General features: G+C 40.1%; 1 protein-coding gene across 1 annotated transcript; it reads right to left on the reverse strand.

Moving 5' to 3' along the window:
• Positions 1–8249: 8249 nt before the first annotated feature.
• Positions 8250–10541, reverse strand: LOC142492373 (uncharacterized). Its single transcript, XM_075595020.1, has 2 exons — positions 9665–10541; positions 8250–9301 (listed from the first exon to the last, which is right to left on the reverse strand). Exons 1-2 carry the CDS (start codon positions 9759–9761, stop codon positions 8250–8252), a joined length of 1149 nt encoding a protein of 382 aa, XP_075451135.1. The 5' UTR covers positions 9762–10541.
• Between the last annotated feature and the right edge of the window lie 3208 nt (positions 10542–13749).

Raw genomic sequence — 13749 nt, forward strand, 5'->3', positions numbered from 1 at the left:
TTTTTAAATGTTTGCATTTCTCAAGTAAATATTGATGTCGTAGCATACGACTCACCTGGTGTCGAATGTGAGAGAGATGGCCCAATATCTCTGTTCCCTCAGATTCCAAATATAAGGCGGGGAGTCATTATTGATAACATTTTTTACTCGTAAGACTGTAACTTCAGTGATGCTGGAGGTCCACCTCCTGTCCCACTTGTGATGCGTCCGGCCTGTGCCATCTTATTCTTCAGCCTATGTTTTATGTCCCCAAATCTTTTTTTACACGTCACTGATGTCCTTGGAAAGACACCAGCTGATGACACAGCTCGGTCTATCTGACCCCACAATTTTGACTTCACACTGGTCTTGGCTTTACCTGTGTATATGTAACAGTGTTCATATCAATTTCAGTATTTAAATCACTGTATGTTAATATTGTAACAATTATAACATGTCCCTCTAATTACAGACACCTATTAGTGTAGGTCATTCATGCATTCGTGACAAATTACATGTGAACAAACAGCTGCACACCTCCGTTGCAGCATACATGTTTAACAACTGTATGTAACGTTAGGCATGTCTTGAATTAACAGTAATGGCATCTTAATACCATTTATTTTAACAACGTGATGAAATTAGTGTGAGGGAGTGGGTAAGTAACATAGGGCCTCATGCAGTAAGCGTTGATAAGGGAAATATGGCCATGTTATAGCCAAAATTGGGTTTGAGATTCAGTAAGCGCCGATAAGTGCTTCATATCGCCAGGTTTCGGAGCCGATAATTTGGTTATGGCCAGTCGCCTGCCGATAAGCCTGTTTTCGACACTGATCGCCACTTTTTTAAATCGGCTGGATTCAACAAAAAAAAAACAGCTTATCGGGGCTGATCGGCACTACGAAATTGAGATGTTATGGCCGATTTCTCCCGCCAACTAAAGTTGGCAGTTTGGACGGGAGAACGATCGCTAAGGCTGCCGGAACGGCACTTATAAAAAAAAAATCTTCTGTACATCAATGGAAGTCAATGGAGCGGGGACGTATAACAGTATAGTACTGTTTACGTTTCATTGCTCACAATACAAGGGGGATTTGCATTACAGTGTGGGGGCATTCCCTGCATTGTGTCACAGCTGATGTGTCTTATTTGCATAACATTCGACTTTTACATGTTTTCAGCATTTGCGGGTCACATTACTCATCATGTGATGATGTGGCAAGGGAAAATACTATACTACACTCTTAAAGGAGAACCTCACATCATATCACACATTTTACTCAACTCAGCGACAATTATTTACATGATGTCACACATGTCACACATGTCACACATACACAGTATATTCATCTTCCTTTACATTACACAATGCTTGTAATGTGACACGCATCTTTAAACGTTCATGTACATCTGTCTTCTCATGTTTACATATAGTTTTGGGTCCTCCCTATTTTCATGACGTCACTTATTGGACGCTCAATCACATTGCATGTTTACATTGTAACCGTTGCATTACAAGCACTTCAACCTAACTTATACACACATGTACAGTAATTCAGCATTGGGACACCTTGTAAACTCATTCTATAGCAACTATCCTCCTTACACAAATGCATGCATATGCACACGACTATTCATTGTTGCCAACATGTCACAATAACATGGATAATTACACATGTTACACAAAACTTTTCCCACGTCAATCTCAGCCTTTTTGTCTCATTACATGACTGACTCTTGCGTTCACAAGTGTTACATGCATTGCACATGCAACTATTTATTTGCAAGCAATCTTTGTACAAAGCTTCACGTCACATCCTTGCCAAATATCATCATTCCCTGCAGAATACACACAACAAATACTTAGAACAACAAGTGCACACAGCTTGCCACAGAAGTACTTTATTATGTTAATGTAACACCTTGCATTTTACTATGTCACCTGACATCATCACATACCTATTTAAAGGACGCACATTACCTGCTCATTCACAGCTACTCATTTCAAAATGTTGCGAATGTTTAGGAGACGCAGGAACATTCTTTTCTATGACATGCTTGCTGATCAAGAGAATGATATAGGGCAAGGTAGGGACACACCGAGGGACAGTGACAGTGACGCGGATACGACAGGGACAGGGAGAGGGACAGGCCGAGGGACAGGTAGAGGGACAGGAGATCAGAGGAGAAGACAGAGGAGACAACTTGTGCCTCGTCCGCGTCTGTACAGGGAGAGAACCCTGTTAGATGGGATGAGTGAGGAGGAGATTGTAAGTCGCTATCGTTTGAGTTCAGCAGCAATCTTAGCTCTTTATGAGGAGATAAGGGGGGATTTAGATTTTTTCACAGCCAGAGGTCGTGCAGTCCCTGGGCTTGTTAAAATGCTGTGCTCATTACATTATCTTGCTTCCGCGTCATACCAGACAACTGTGGGCATAGTGGGCGGGGTCTCGCAATCTACATTCTCGCGGGCCTTGACCCAGTTTCTCTATGCACTCAATAGACGCGCTAGGAATTATATTCATTTTCCTACAGAGGCAACAGAGTGGCTGGAAGTCAGGACTGGCTTTTATAATATAGCAGGGATACCATCTGTGCTGGGTGCAATCGATTGCACACATGTTGCTTTGATTGCACCTAGTCAGAGTGAGCATGTGTACCGCAATCGGAAGCACTACCATTCACTCAATGTACAGGTGGTATGTGATGCCACGATGAGGATAATGCATGTGGTACCCAAGTTCCCTGGTTCCAGTCACGATTCCTCTATCCTGAGGAACTCTTCAGTCTTCCATGCGTTCGAAGAGGGACATTTTGAACCTGGTTGGCTGCTGGGTGAGTACATATTTACATGTTCTAACACAAAACACATGTTGATTTAGGAATGTTGGCATTGTACAATTTGATCACTAATGTCAGCTTATGTGTGCTCCATTCATTATAGGTGACTCAGGATACGGAATTAGGCCGTGGCTCTTGACTCCGGTGCTAAACCCTCAAACTGAAGCAGAGGACAGGTACAATGCAGCCCATATATCTACAAGATCTGTTATAGAGAGGACATTTGGCCTACTCAAGACCAGGTTTAGGTGTCTGGACAGAACTGGTGGGGCTCTTCTATACAAGCCTCAAAAAGTGTCTGATATTATCCTTGCCTGTTGCATTTTGCACAATGTTGCACTCAGGCACAATGTACAGTCAGACCTAGCTGAGGCTTTGGTAGACGAGCATCCCACCCATGTAGCTGCTGAAAATGAACAAACAGCCAGTGGTGGCCAGACACGACAGAATCTCATCAATTCATTTTTTTCTTGTAAGTACAAACTCATATGTTCCTAGTACTACTTTTATAGTTTAATTATGTTATATTAACAATAATGTTTCTTTATATAACCTTCTGTTAGGACACAGATGAATATGGGTTGCACACCTTTCTTTTCTCTGCTGTGTGCACAAAGGGATGTGGCACCGGTATGTTATTGTTGCACAGGTTATATAATCCCTCTTCAATTGTACTTTAGTTGTGTGTATGTGAATACAACTTGGGTAACAAAGCAATAATATTTTAGCATTGTGTTATTCCTTATGCTAAGACAAAACACATATTATGCCCATAATCATTCATGCTTCTAGTATGCTTACATACAATGTTATTGGTGCAGTGTAACATGTACATCCATATGATGTGTACACCAGGCTGATTTACATTTTGAATGTCATGAAATATACATGGTGTTGTACATTTAACACCAAATACACACTTTGCTGTGTTGTTTACGGTACTGAAGATGGCATGTCAATGTTTGCAATTTATATATTGTTCCTTTGCATTATAGGTATATCTCCAGTATGACTGATCATGGTATGTATATTTGCTGACATCTCTCATAAGATGTGGCTACCTCAATCTTCCTATAATTATTGGAACTAAAAACCCAACATATTGGTTTAAACACAAATGTTACATATATGTACTTTCTGTATCATGTATATGCATTTAGCTACTCTTGAGCTTTCATGTGCATTGTATTACAAAATGATTACTCACATTTCATCACATTTTATGTATGTTTCCTTATAATTTCCATTAATGTAATATAGAGGTGGTTGGAGAAAAGGGGATAACTGTACTTATTTGTTTACTTACGGGAGCACATTCATCACTAGCATAGACACACTTTTTAAGACAACTGTTTGTGTCTCTATCAATTGGTGTAGGATCCATGTATAACACCGACAAATGATAACACCAGCTTTATTATGGTAGCTTATATCATCATATTGACTATACTATGTATTTCTAAACGATTAATAAACACAGTAAACTATAGTTAGTTAGGTTAATGAAATATACACAGAAACGTACTTCATAACATGATGGTGATGTCATATTCAGAACATCATGCATTGGAGGGGACCATAACATCTGGCCAGTAACATTATTTGCTACAGTCCCAAACCATTTTATCTACATACCCATGTAACAAGAGATTTTAAAAATAAATGGCTACTTGGTTGTAAGTGTCCTTTACATTGGGAGAAGGAGTGGCTCACTGAGTAAAGACACACACTGGCACTGATAGTTTGAAGCAGGGGAGTCTGGTTCAATTCCCGGTGTGGGCTCCTTGTGACCTTGGCCAAGTCACTTTATCTCCCTGTGCCTCATGCGGCAAAAAAACATTTGTACGTTCCACGGGCCAGGGACCTCAGGCTGAAACATGTGTCTGTAAATCGCTGCGTACAACTAGCAGCCCTATACATGAACATGCTCATATTATTATTATTATTGTTACATAGTTTCGACAGTCATACGTTCCATTACATATTAGAATACACAAATGTGTTAGCAGAGTGGGAATGGTTGTTATATATAAAACACACCATGTCATAAAATGTTAGTAGTCATTAAAGAACACTCAATAAAAATTCATGAGGCACTCTTTTGCAACATCATTATGTTAATTAAGTGCTTATGCAATATAGGCATAAGGGTATCACATTTTTAATTGTTTGTTAATAAGCGCTGCAAGCAATATAAAATTAGTTCCATATGTAGTATAGTAGTCGGTGGCTCCTCCTCACAATCATCTCATATAAAGGTAGACTCTTCTGAAATCATACATTGATCCGATTGTATCTTCCCCGACATCTCTGAAATACAGCAAACACATGATGGTCAAAGATGGCACCTTACTAGATATGCATCCGTGACAACGCGTTACGCAGCTCTATATGATTGTGTAGATACACACGTCAGTCACTTATATGTTAGAAGTAAAACTGTTCATCAGTATGTAATGTTTCTTTAAATTTGTAGCAGGCATAACTATGTATAAGAAGTAAACGTTGCCTGTATACTGAAAGATGTGCGCGCACATCTTTGTGTGCGCACGCACTTCACGCTTGGCTCCACTAACTGTTAGCGCATGCGCAAAACAAAGCGTACGTTGTGCGTTCAATACATGTTGAAAATACCAGTAAACATAACATCTTTATTTCAAATACAATGAAGACGAAACTACATTCGTTCTAAACGAGTACATCTGTATTCTTTTTAAACAGACGTGTTTGAACAGAAAGCACGGCCGATAACACAATGCGCAAATGCAATACGTGTGACGTCATGTTAAGCCAGCGTGAAACGCACGCTAACACTCCTCCCACTCAATTAACATTCGGCTAACGCCCAGGGTACGCCTACAAACACTGAGCCGCACGCATCACACACTGCAGTTACCGTTACTATAACAAAACATGACAGCCAATAGGCTTTGAGGCGCGCACGTCGCTTGGGGGCGGGACTTACATCACTAATCCTTTTTAAGGACGCCTTGGCCCATGACAAGGGTCCCACGTCATACGTGGTGGACCCGGTTTTCAATGTTGTAGATGTTGCATGATAACAAAACAGGTATGTGTTAGAGTAATGGTAAAATGTTGCTAATATGTTTAAAGGGATAGGAAAGTACGTATATTTATTCCGTCAGCAATGTGTACTACTCTTTCAGGTCCTACTATATTGTATTAGGAAACAATTTGTTTGTGATCGCTACATGTTATGCAGTCTGCAATGTTACGCTGTATCCACGCATTGAAAGTGAAAATGGTGGTTACAAAAAAAAAAAAAATTTAAACGCAGAGTCAACGCATAACGATTGTTATATTTACCATTCTTCTAGAATTAACTCTTCGCCTGGCTGCAACTGGTCGCTCCAGAAATGCAAGGCATTTTCATCCACGCTTAACCCAACCGCTGAATCCAGTATGGCACATATCTCCTCCAGGATGCGCTCATAGGAATCGCCACTGCTTTCTTCAAATAATTGGTCGGGAGGTAGGTTCATTTCTTCGGGTTCCCATTCCAATGCATTTTCAGCTGAAAGGCTTGGTACATAATCATAGTACTTTTGTTCTTGTACAATGTGGGTTTCAGGAATGGAGGCTGCAGATATTGCAGCACGTATCGATTCAAACGGATCAGTAGTAGCGGATACATTGCTATTGCCATTAGGAATAAATATGCCTTTCACGACAATATAAGTGCCGTCTTTCAGGAGAAATTGTTTTTCCGGGGCAATCTTCCAGAAACCATAGGTGTGTTGTAGCTTATCCTGGTCACGTTCAAAAAAGTCATTACTTGATAAAGTGAATCTTATTGAGGAATTAAAATTCCGTGCATGCTTACGGTCTTGGTAATAAGGATATTTTGCTCGAATGAAATCATCGATTTGGCGTGTGCTTGCTTTCTGTCCGCGACTGTTCAAGATGGCTTCACAGATCATGTACTTATACCCTAAAAGGGGATTAATATTGTTAACGAATTCATCAGCCATGTCTGAGTAGCACAAAAGCTGTGTGCAGGTCTGTGTTATTTGCTCATCAAAATGAATGTGCTGAATGGCTAACAAACTCCTGTTTTTCCTTGTCAAGGTCAACAAAACTAACTACTTTGACTCCTTATTTCAAACGCCAATTGGATTTGTTTGTCTAATTGGGTTAACAGTTGTGGTTCGTGATATGGGACTGTGGGAGAAACATTTCTCCTTCTTTTATCTCGTTTGTGAAAAACATCCCTAGACTTTGAATGCGTTCACATAGTGTTTTTTTGAAAACTAACAAAGACCAGTGTGTGAAAATATTTCTTAGCCAGGCATATCAGTAAAAACACACCTGCAAAAAGAAATGTTTTTTCCCCGCTTACATTTCTGTGTGTATGTGAAAGTCTGGTTAACTCCCTGTCTGCATGAGTTTAAATACGTGTGTATATATATATATATATATATATAAATATATCTCTTATAAAAATATATATATATTTATATATTATATTTTATTTTTTTTTATATTGCAGGAGTACACACAACATTGATGGCATTAAGTATACCTTGTATGAAACCTATTTAAATGGTGAGAAACATGATTGAATTAAGTAATAAACATTTGTTTAAGCACAATACTGTTAGAGTCTCATACTTAGGATATTTCTCAAACATTAGGCCTGTATTATTAAAATAGTGTTTTCACAAGGAAGCATGAAGTGTATTAGTTTGTGTATACCAGTTTATATAGTACTAATATATATATATATATATATATATATATATATATATATATATATATATATATATATATATATATATATATATATATATATATATATATATATATATATATATATATATATATATATATATATACACATATATATACATATATATATACACATATACATATATATATATACACACTCACACACTCACACTCACTCAGTGTGTGTGTGTGTGTGTGTGTATATATATTATTATACATTCTGAGATGTTATAGAAACGAACACACAACTGATTAAAGGACAAAATTACAATGGCCAAGCAAGGCAAAGGTAAGTAATAATTTACACATAATCCTGCTGTACACGTACAAGAAAGATGTTTGCACTTACTTAGGTGTTTTAATAATTGCATGTGACTAATATGCATATGCAATTCTTACATCAATTAACACACCCAAATGCAATGTTTTGCTGCAAAGTCAATGGCAGCTTCTCTAAACTTAGCAACTGGCTCCTGGTGGACCATTACTGAACAGACGATTACAACATAAATATTTATAACACAATTAATTATGAGTGTTAACATTTCCAAAACTTCACGTGTACAAGAACATAGTTGAAAGTTTGGAAACAACACAGTCTTCAGCATACATACAATAGTAATTAGATAATCTGAAGTCAACAAAACAAGGCCAAAGACATATTTTCTGAATTATAACATTTATTTTTTTTGTTCCTTTTGCGAGCGAGTAACAGGCCTGCTTGTTGTCTCTTGAATTTTCCTTTTTCTTTTGCCACCAACTTTAGGCACAACAGAGCCACTTTGAGTGGCCTCTGGCACTTCACGGGCAGGGCTTGTGGCCAGTGACTGTTCACCTACGGGGCTTGTGGCCAGTGACTCACCTACAGGGCTTGTGGCCAGTGACTCACCTACAGGGCTTTTGGGCAGTGATTCACCTACAGGGCTTTTGGGCAGCGATTCACCTACAGGGCTTTTGGGCAGCGATTCACCTACAGGGCTTTTGGGCAGCGACTCACCTACAGGGCTTTTGGGCAGCGATTCACCTACAGGGCTTTTGGGCAGCGACTCACCTACAGGGCTTTTGGGTAGTGACTGTTCACGGACAGGGCTTGTGCCCAGTGACACATGTGAGCAAGTTGGTAGACACTGCACAAGTGATGGTTGGTCTGTTTCATGTGTGTCTTGTTTTGTTTTTGTCGCCTCCTTTGTAGGTGTCTGCTGCTGAATTTGTACAGATGGCAGCGGTAGGATGTCATCAGGAACCTGCACAGCAATGTCTGCTACTTGACCGGTAACATTTGGGCCTGGTGAATGAATATCAGATGAATGTGGTGAAAACTGACCTGCATGAACAGATCCTGGCTGGGAGGTGTTGAATTGTGGTACATTAGTCATTCTCCAGTAATTAGCTTGTGTTTGCTGAACAACTAATGCTTCGAATGAGGTGTTGATTTTTTGCAACTGTTTAGGCACTTCAATGAAGACTCTGTGGAGATGTGCCAATTGTGATACTGTTTCTTCCTGCAGTCCAATCATCCTTTCCAGCACTGTCATCATGTCTGAATGGCGACGATTTTCTGCGTCCACTATTTTTCCCTCTGAAGCTACAATTGCATCGTATGTGGAAGTTGATGGACGATTTGGCGGTACAACAGTTTCTATTGGCACCTCTTCATGGTCACATGATTGTATTTCAGTCTCTTCTGTGGCGTCATCCTCATCATACTCATCATCCTCATCACCATGATGTTCTAAAAAGAAATGTACACATTATTAAATGGCATGTTAATGTATGCTGTGTTACTATGTAATTGTACTGTGTCCTAAGTAACACCTAACATGTTAGCATACGTTTTATAACCTCATTAAAAACTACCTTGACTTACGAATAATGTTTGGACTCAGTATGAAATATGAATGAATGAAAAGTTGCTCTAAACTCAGAAGTCCTACATGATAATTAACATCACTAACACAATACATGTTGCCTTACACTTAATTTTCACTGACACTAAGTAATCCTATTTAAAGAAGATGTGCAAAACAAATAATGCACATGACAACATAACATATAGAAGAGCACATATTATATGGCCAGCAAATGATACACTCACCTTCTAGTAGTGTTGAGCTGGCTGACCCAGGTGAAGACACTTGTTCCATCTCAGGTGACACATGTCCTCCAGGGGCAACTATATATAACAATAACATAAGTTTTACATTTACATGTGTAAATATTGAACAAACACTTATTGTATGTTCTGTATTTATGATTAACTAACAACATCAGTTCCTTAACCGAAAATGTGTGTGAAAGTGAACATAAATAGTTGTAATAACACTGTACATGCCTGTGTACTTAGAATTTTTGAGTTCCCTAACATACAACATACTATGTTTCTGCAGTAATGCGTGAGGATAAATAGATTAAATGAGTACATAAAAATCATATGTTGTGTAGTGATATCAGTATCATAATGTACATAACTATCATGAGATGACCATTCACAATGGTTATCATGAAGGTGGTCATATTGCAAAAAGTGTTGTTTTTGGTAGAGGATATGTGTGGTACATTAATCGAAGATGTGGCACACCTGAATGTGGCTGTGACTCAACAAGACAACACATGCAGTGTGTGATAATGTGTCTTTCATAGTAGTTCAACTATAGATATGAGTGAACTAATGTGTGACGTACGCTTTGATAAGTAATGAGTTGTTGGGGCATTTAGTAGCTAGAGTTAAGCTTTCAAATGAGTGTGATTAACTTCAGTTGTGCTATTCAGGTTGTAAGAAAGGTATTCCCTTCCCCAAAAAGCCTAATCAGCCACACCTTTCAATGACTTGAAACAGGTGCAAATGGTGTGAACTAAGTTGACCGTGAAATGAGGCTGTAATTAGTGTGTGTGCTGAACCCCACCCCCTCTGTTGAAGTGTATGCTGTGATGAGATATTAATTGCAGCTGCTTTAACACAATGGTAGATGAGCTAAGTAGTCATCTGCAGTGTTTAAGTTATGAAAACAATGACATAACATATGATACGTGTGCCTCATTATGCTGTCTGTATATGACATAAAGCAAAAATGGACCTTTTCATAAGCAACTATAGATGTGTTAGTGCCAGTGATGTTTGTAGGCCGTTACATGCAATTTCTTTGATGCATGCTTAAAATAGGCAGTAATGTCATGTTTGTCGGAGTAAAATCAATAAAATACACAATAATATGATACATATTTCTGTTCTGTACCTGTAGCTACTAATAATTTCTCATGAACATGTGTTACACATGTGTACTACCCTGTTGTTCCCCATCTTCGCCCACCATCAATTGCTTCCACTGCAGCTATGCATTTTGGGAATTCACATGTAAATGAGCACGCAATGGCACGTGCTATATTAGTTACTGCTTTTAGTAGGACTACTACATATATGTCTATTTTGAGATATATATATACAGAATCAGACATATACATATATAGATGCAGGTATGCTTATATTGTGAAGACAGTATAAAAAGCAGTGTAAATATGCAAAATAACTGTAAGCAACGACACGCCTAGTACAGTAATATTTATCACCTGCTGGAAATTGTGACGGATAAATTCCAATGTCACGGTCACCAGCCAAGCCTTCCACGACGACGGTAAGTAATTTTGGCCGAAGCAGCTCCTCCAATGGAGTCAATATGAGACGTTGTGGTGTGGGCCCACCTCCAGTGCCAGTAGCATGCACGCGTTGGTCTTGTATTTTCTTTTTCAATTTGGACCTAATATCATCAAATCTTTTCCGACAATGATACTTGTCCCTGACACTATTCCCACAGGCATTGACACCAATGACTATTGTGTCCCACATTTCTTTTTTGCTTGCTGCACTTGTCCGCCCTTGAAAAACATATAAAAGATATGAGGTAAATTAATAATAATATAAGCACCAGTTTCCTACACTGCTAGCTGTTCCAAGAGATAGCAAACATGCTGTTTTATGTGTAATATGTGCAGCACATGAGCATTCACTACTAAACCTATACATGTAAGCAAGGTTGCATTCATATTGTATGCAGTTCTGGCAAATTGACCGCCTGTGTTTATTTGTCCTTGTAAGGCATGATAAAAAGCTGTGTTTCCACACTAATGAACATAGAAAGATATTGTGTACCCATATTTGCATATGAACAAAACTCAGATGACCTAGGATCACATGTATTTGAATAATAAATGTAAAGTTACACTTACCTACTAAATGTCCATAGAGACTGTCATAGTGCTCCAGAATGCCAGTGACAAGAGCCCTATTTTCCTGGTCATTGAAGCGAGGATTACGTGGCTACTCCACACGTTTTTTCCGAGCAGGTTTAGGGTCAGAGCTTGGCTGGTGCTGACTGGACTCTCCTTCTTCCAATGGAAGAGCCTCCAAAAGCTGGCCACCAGCAAGCACGCCACCACCAGACACCCCATCAGCAACTGCGCCACCAGCAGCACTCCCAGCACCAGCACTCCCACTCCTAGCACCAGCACTCACACTCCTAGCACCAGCACTCACACTCCTAGCACCAGCACTCCCAGCACCAGCACTCCCACTCACAGCAACAGCACTCCCACTCCCAACAACAGCACTCCCACTCCCAGCACCAGCACTCCCACTCCCAGCACCAGCACTCCCACTCCCAGCAACAGCACTCCCACTCCCAGCAACAGCACTCCCACTCCCAGCAACAGCACTCCCACTCCCAGCAACAGCACTCCCACTCCCAGCAACAGCACTCCCACTCCCAGCAACAGCACTCCCACTCCCAGCAACAGCACTCCCACTCCCAGCAACAGCACTCCCACTCCCAGCAACACCACTCGGTGCACCAGCAACATCACTCCCCTGAACAGTACGTTCACTCCGATGCGTACTCCCACGAGTAGCACTCCCACTCCCACCAGCATCACTCTTCCCACGCTTTGCGGGCATACTTCCAGCACTCACAAAAAACAGACAAGAAATGTACAGGCAATCACACGACCCACTTCCACATATAAAACAAGACAAAGATGTAAACAAAACAACAAAGGACAAAGCTCACCCAATACACAACAAGTCTCTCAGTCAATATGCAAATCTTCAATCGTCCAGCTCTGTGCGTCTCTCTCTCTCTCACTCCCAACAACACAGAGAATGATTAGCAGTACACGTTGCCTTTAAATATGGCGCGCAATCAAAAACATGCTTGTTTCGCCTGATTCAGCAAGATTTGTGATTGTGCAACCTAACAGCACCCCGCCACGCACGCCGATACACCTGTGTGTGATCGGCTCATCATCGTGAGAGTGGGCGGATTTGTTTTCTGGTTGATTTTGAATGTATTCGGCACTTACTGCATACGGAGAGGGAAAAACGCCAATAACATGACTAATCGATAAGCTTGCCGATTTCACATAATCGTCGCTTACTGCATGAGGCCCATAGTCCCACTTTGTGCTGACTATGATAATGAGCCTGTAAAAGGGGTAAGTGAGCACAAAACGTCGCGTTCCCCTGCGTCTCATCTAAACCACTTCCTTCCCTCTTAGGGATGTGTTTATCATATCCCATAATTTTTCACAATGACAATTTTCACCCTTCCCTCACTTTTCAGTTAATTGTATGTGATGAAATTTTGTAGGCACATTGACAATGAATGACCCTCACTTTGAGTCATTCATATATATCATCATTTAAAGTATCATTGATTGTTTAGTATTCATTATAAGTGCGGACAACACTTTTTATGTTCTATATGTACTTAAGACAGATTAGAGGTCCCTTCATTGTTCCACAGCGCCCACAACTTACACATGTGAAATATAGTTAATACATGAGAATGGCATATACAACCTAATGTATATATTGTTCTCGAATAATTAAAATACAAAACTTAAATGCTAATGATCCATACAGTTGGTCATAGGAATCCATGACACTTTCAACCAGGATGTAATTTTCGCGATGTGTAAAGCGGGGGTTTCTTAGGCTGCGCCTGGCTTGTTGATGGCCCCTCATCACTTTCATCATCATCACCATCACCATCACCATCACTGTTTGTATGGTGAACAGTGTCCCTCTCTCCCAGTCCAGTAGTCCCGCTACCCTCATCCACCTTCACTCCACCACCTGGAGTGTCATCACGGGACGTACCTGCCCTGGCACGAAGTCTCACTCCACTCCCA

The sequence above is a fragment of the Ascaphus truei genome, chromosome 4 (assembly GCF_040206685.1).
Source record: "Ascaphus truei isolate aAscTru1 chromosome 4, aAscTru1.hap1, whole genome shotgun sequence".
Classification (NCBI taxonomy): Eukaryota; Metazoa; Chordata; class Amphibia; order Anura; family Ascaphidae; genus Ascaphus; species Ascaphus truei.

Coding starts and splice junctions, on each gene's coding strand:
- LOC142492373 (XM_075595020.1), bottom strand. CDS start 9,761: ATGTTATTGTTATATATAGTTGCCCCTGGAGGACATGTGTCACCTGAG. Junction 9,302..9,664: donor CAGCTCAACACTACTAGAAG/GTGAGTGTATCA, acceptor ATTTCTTTTTAG/AACATCATGGTGATGAGGAT.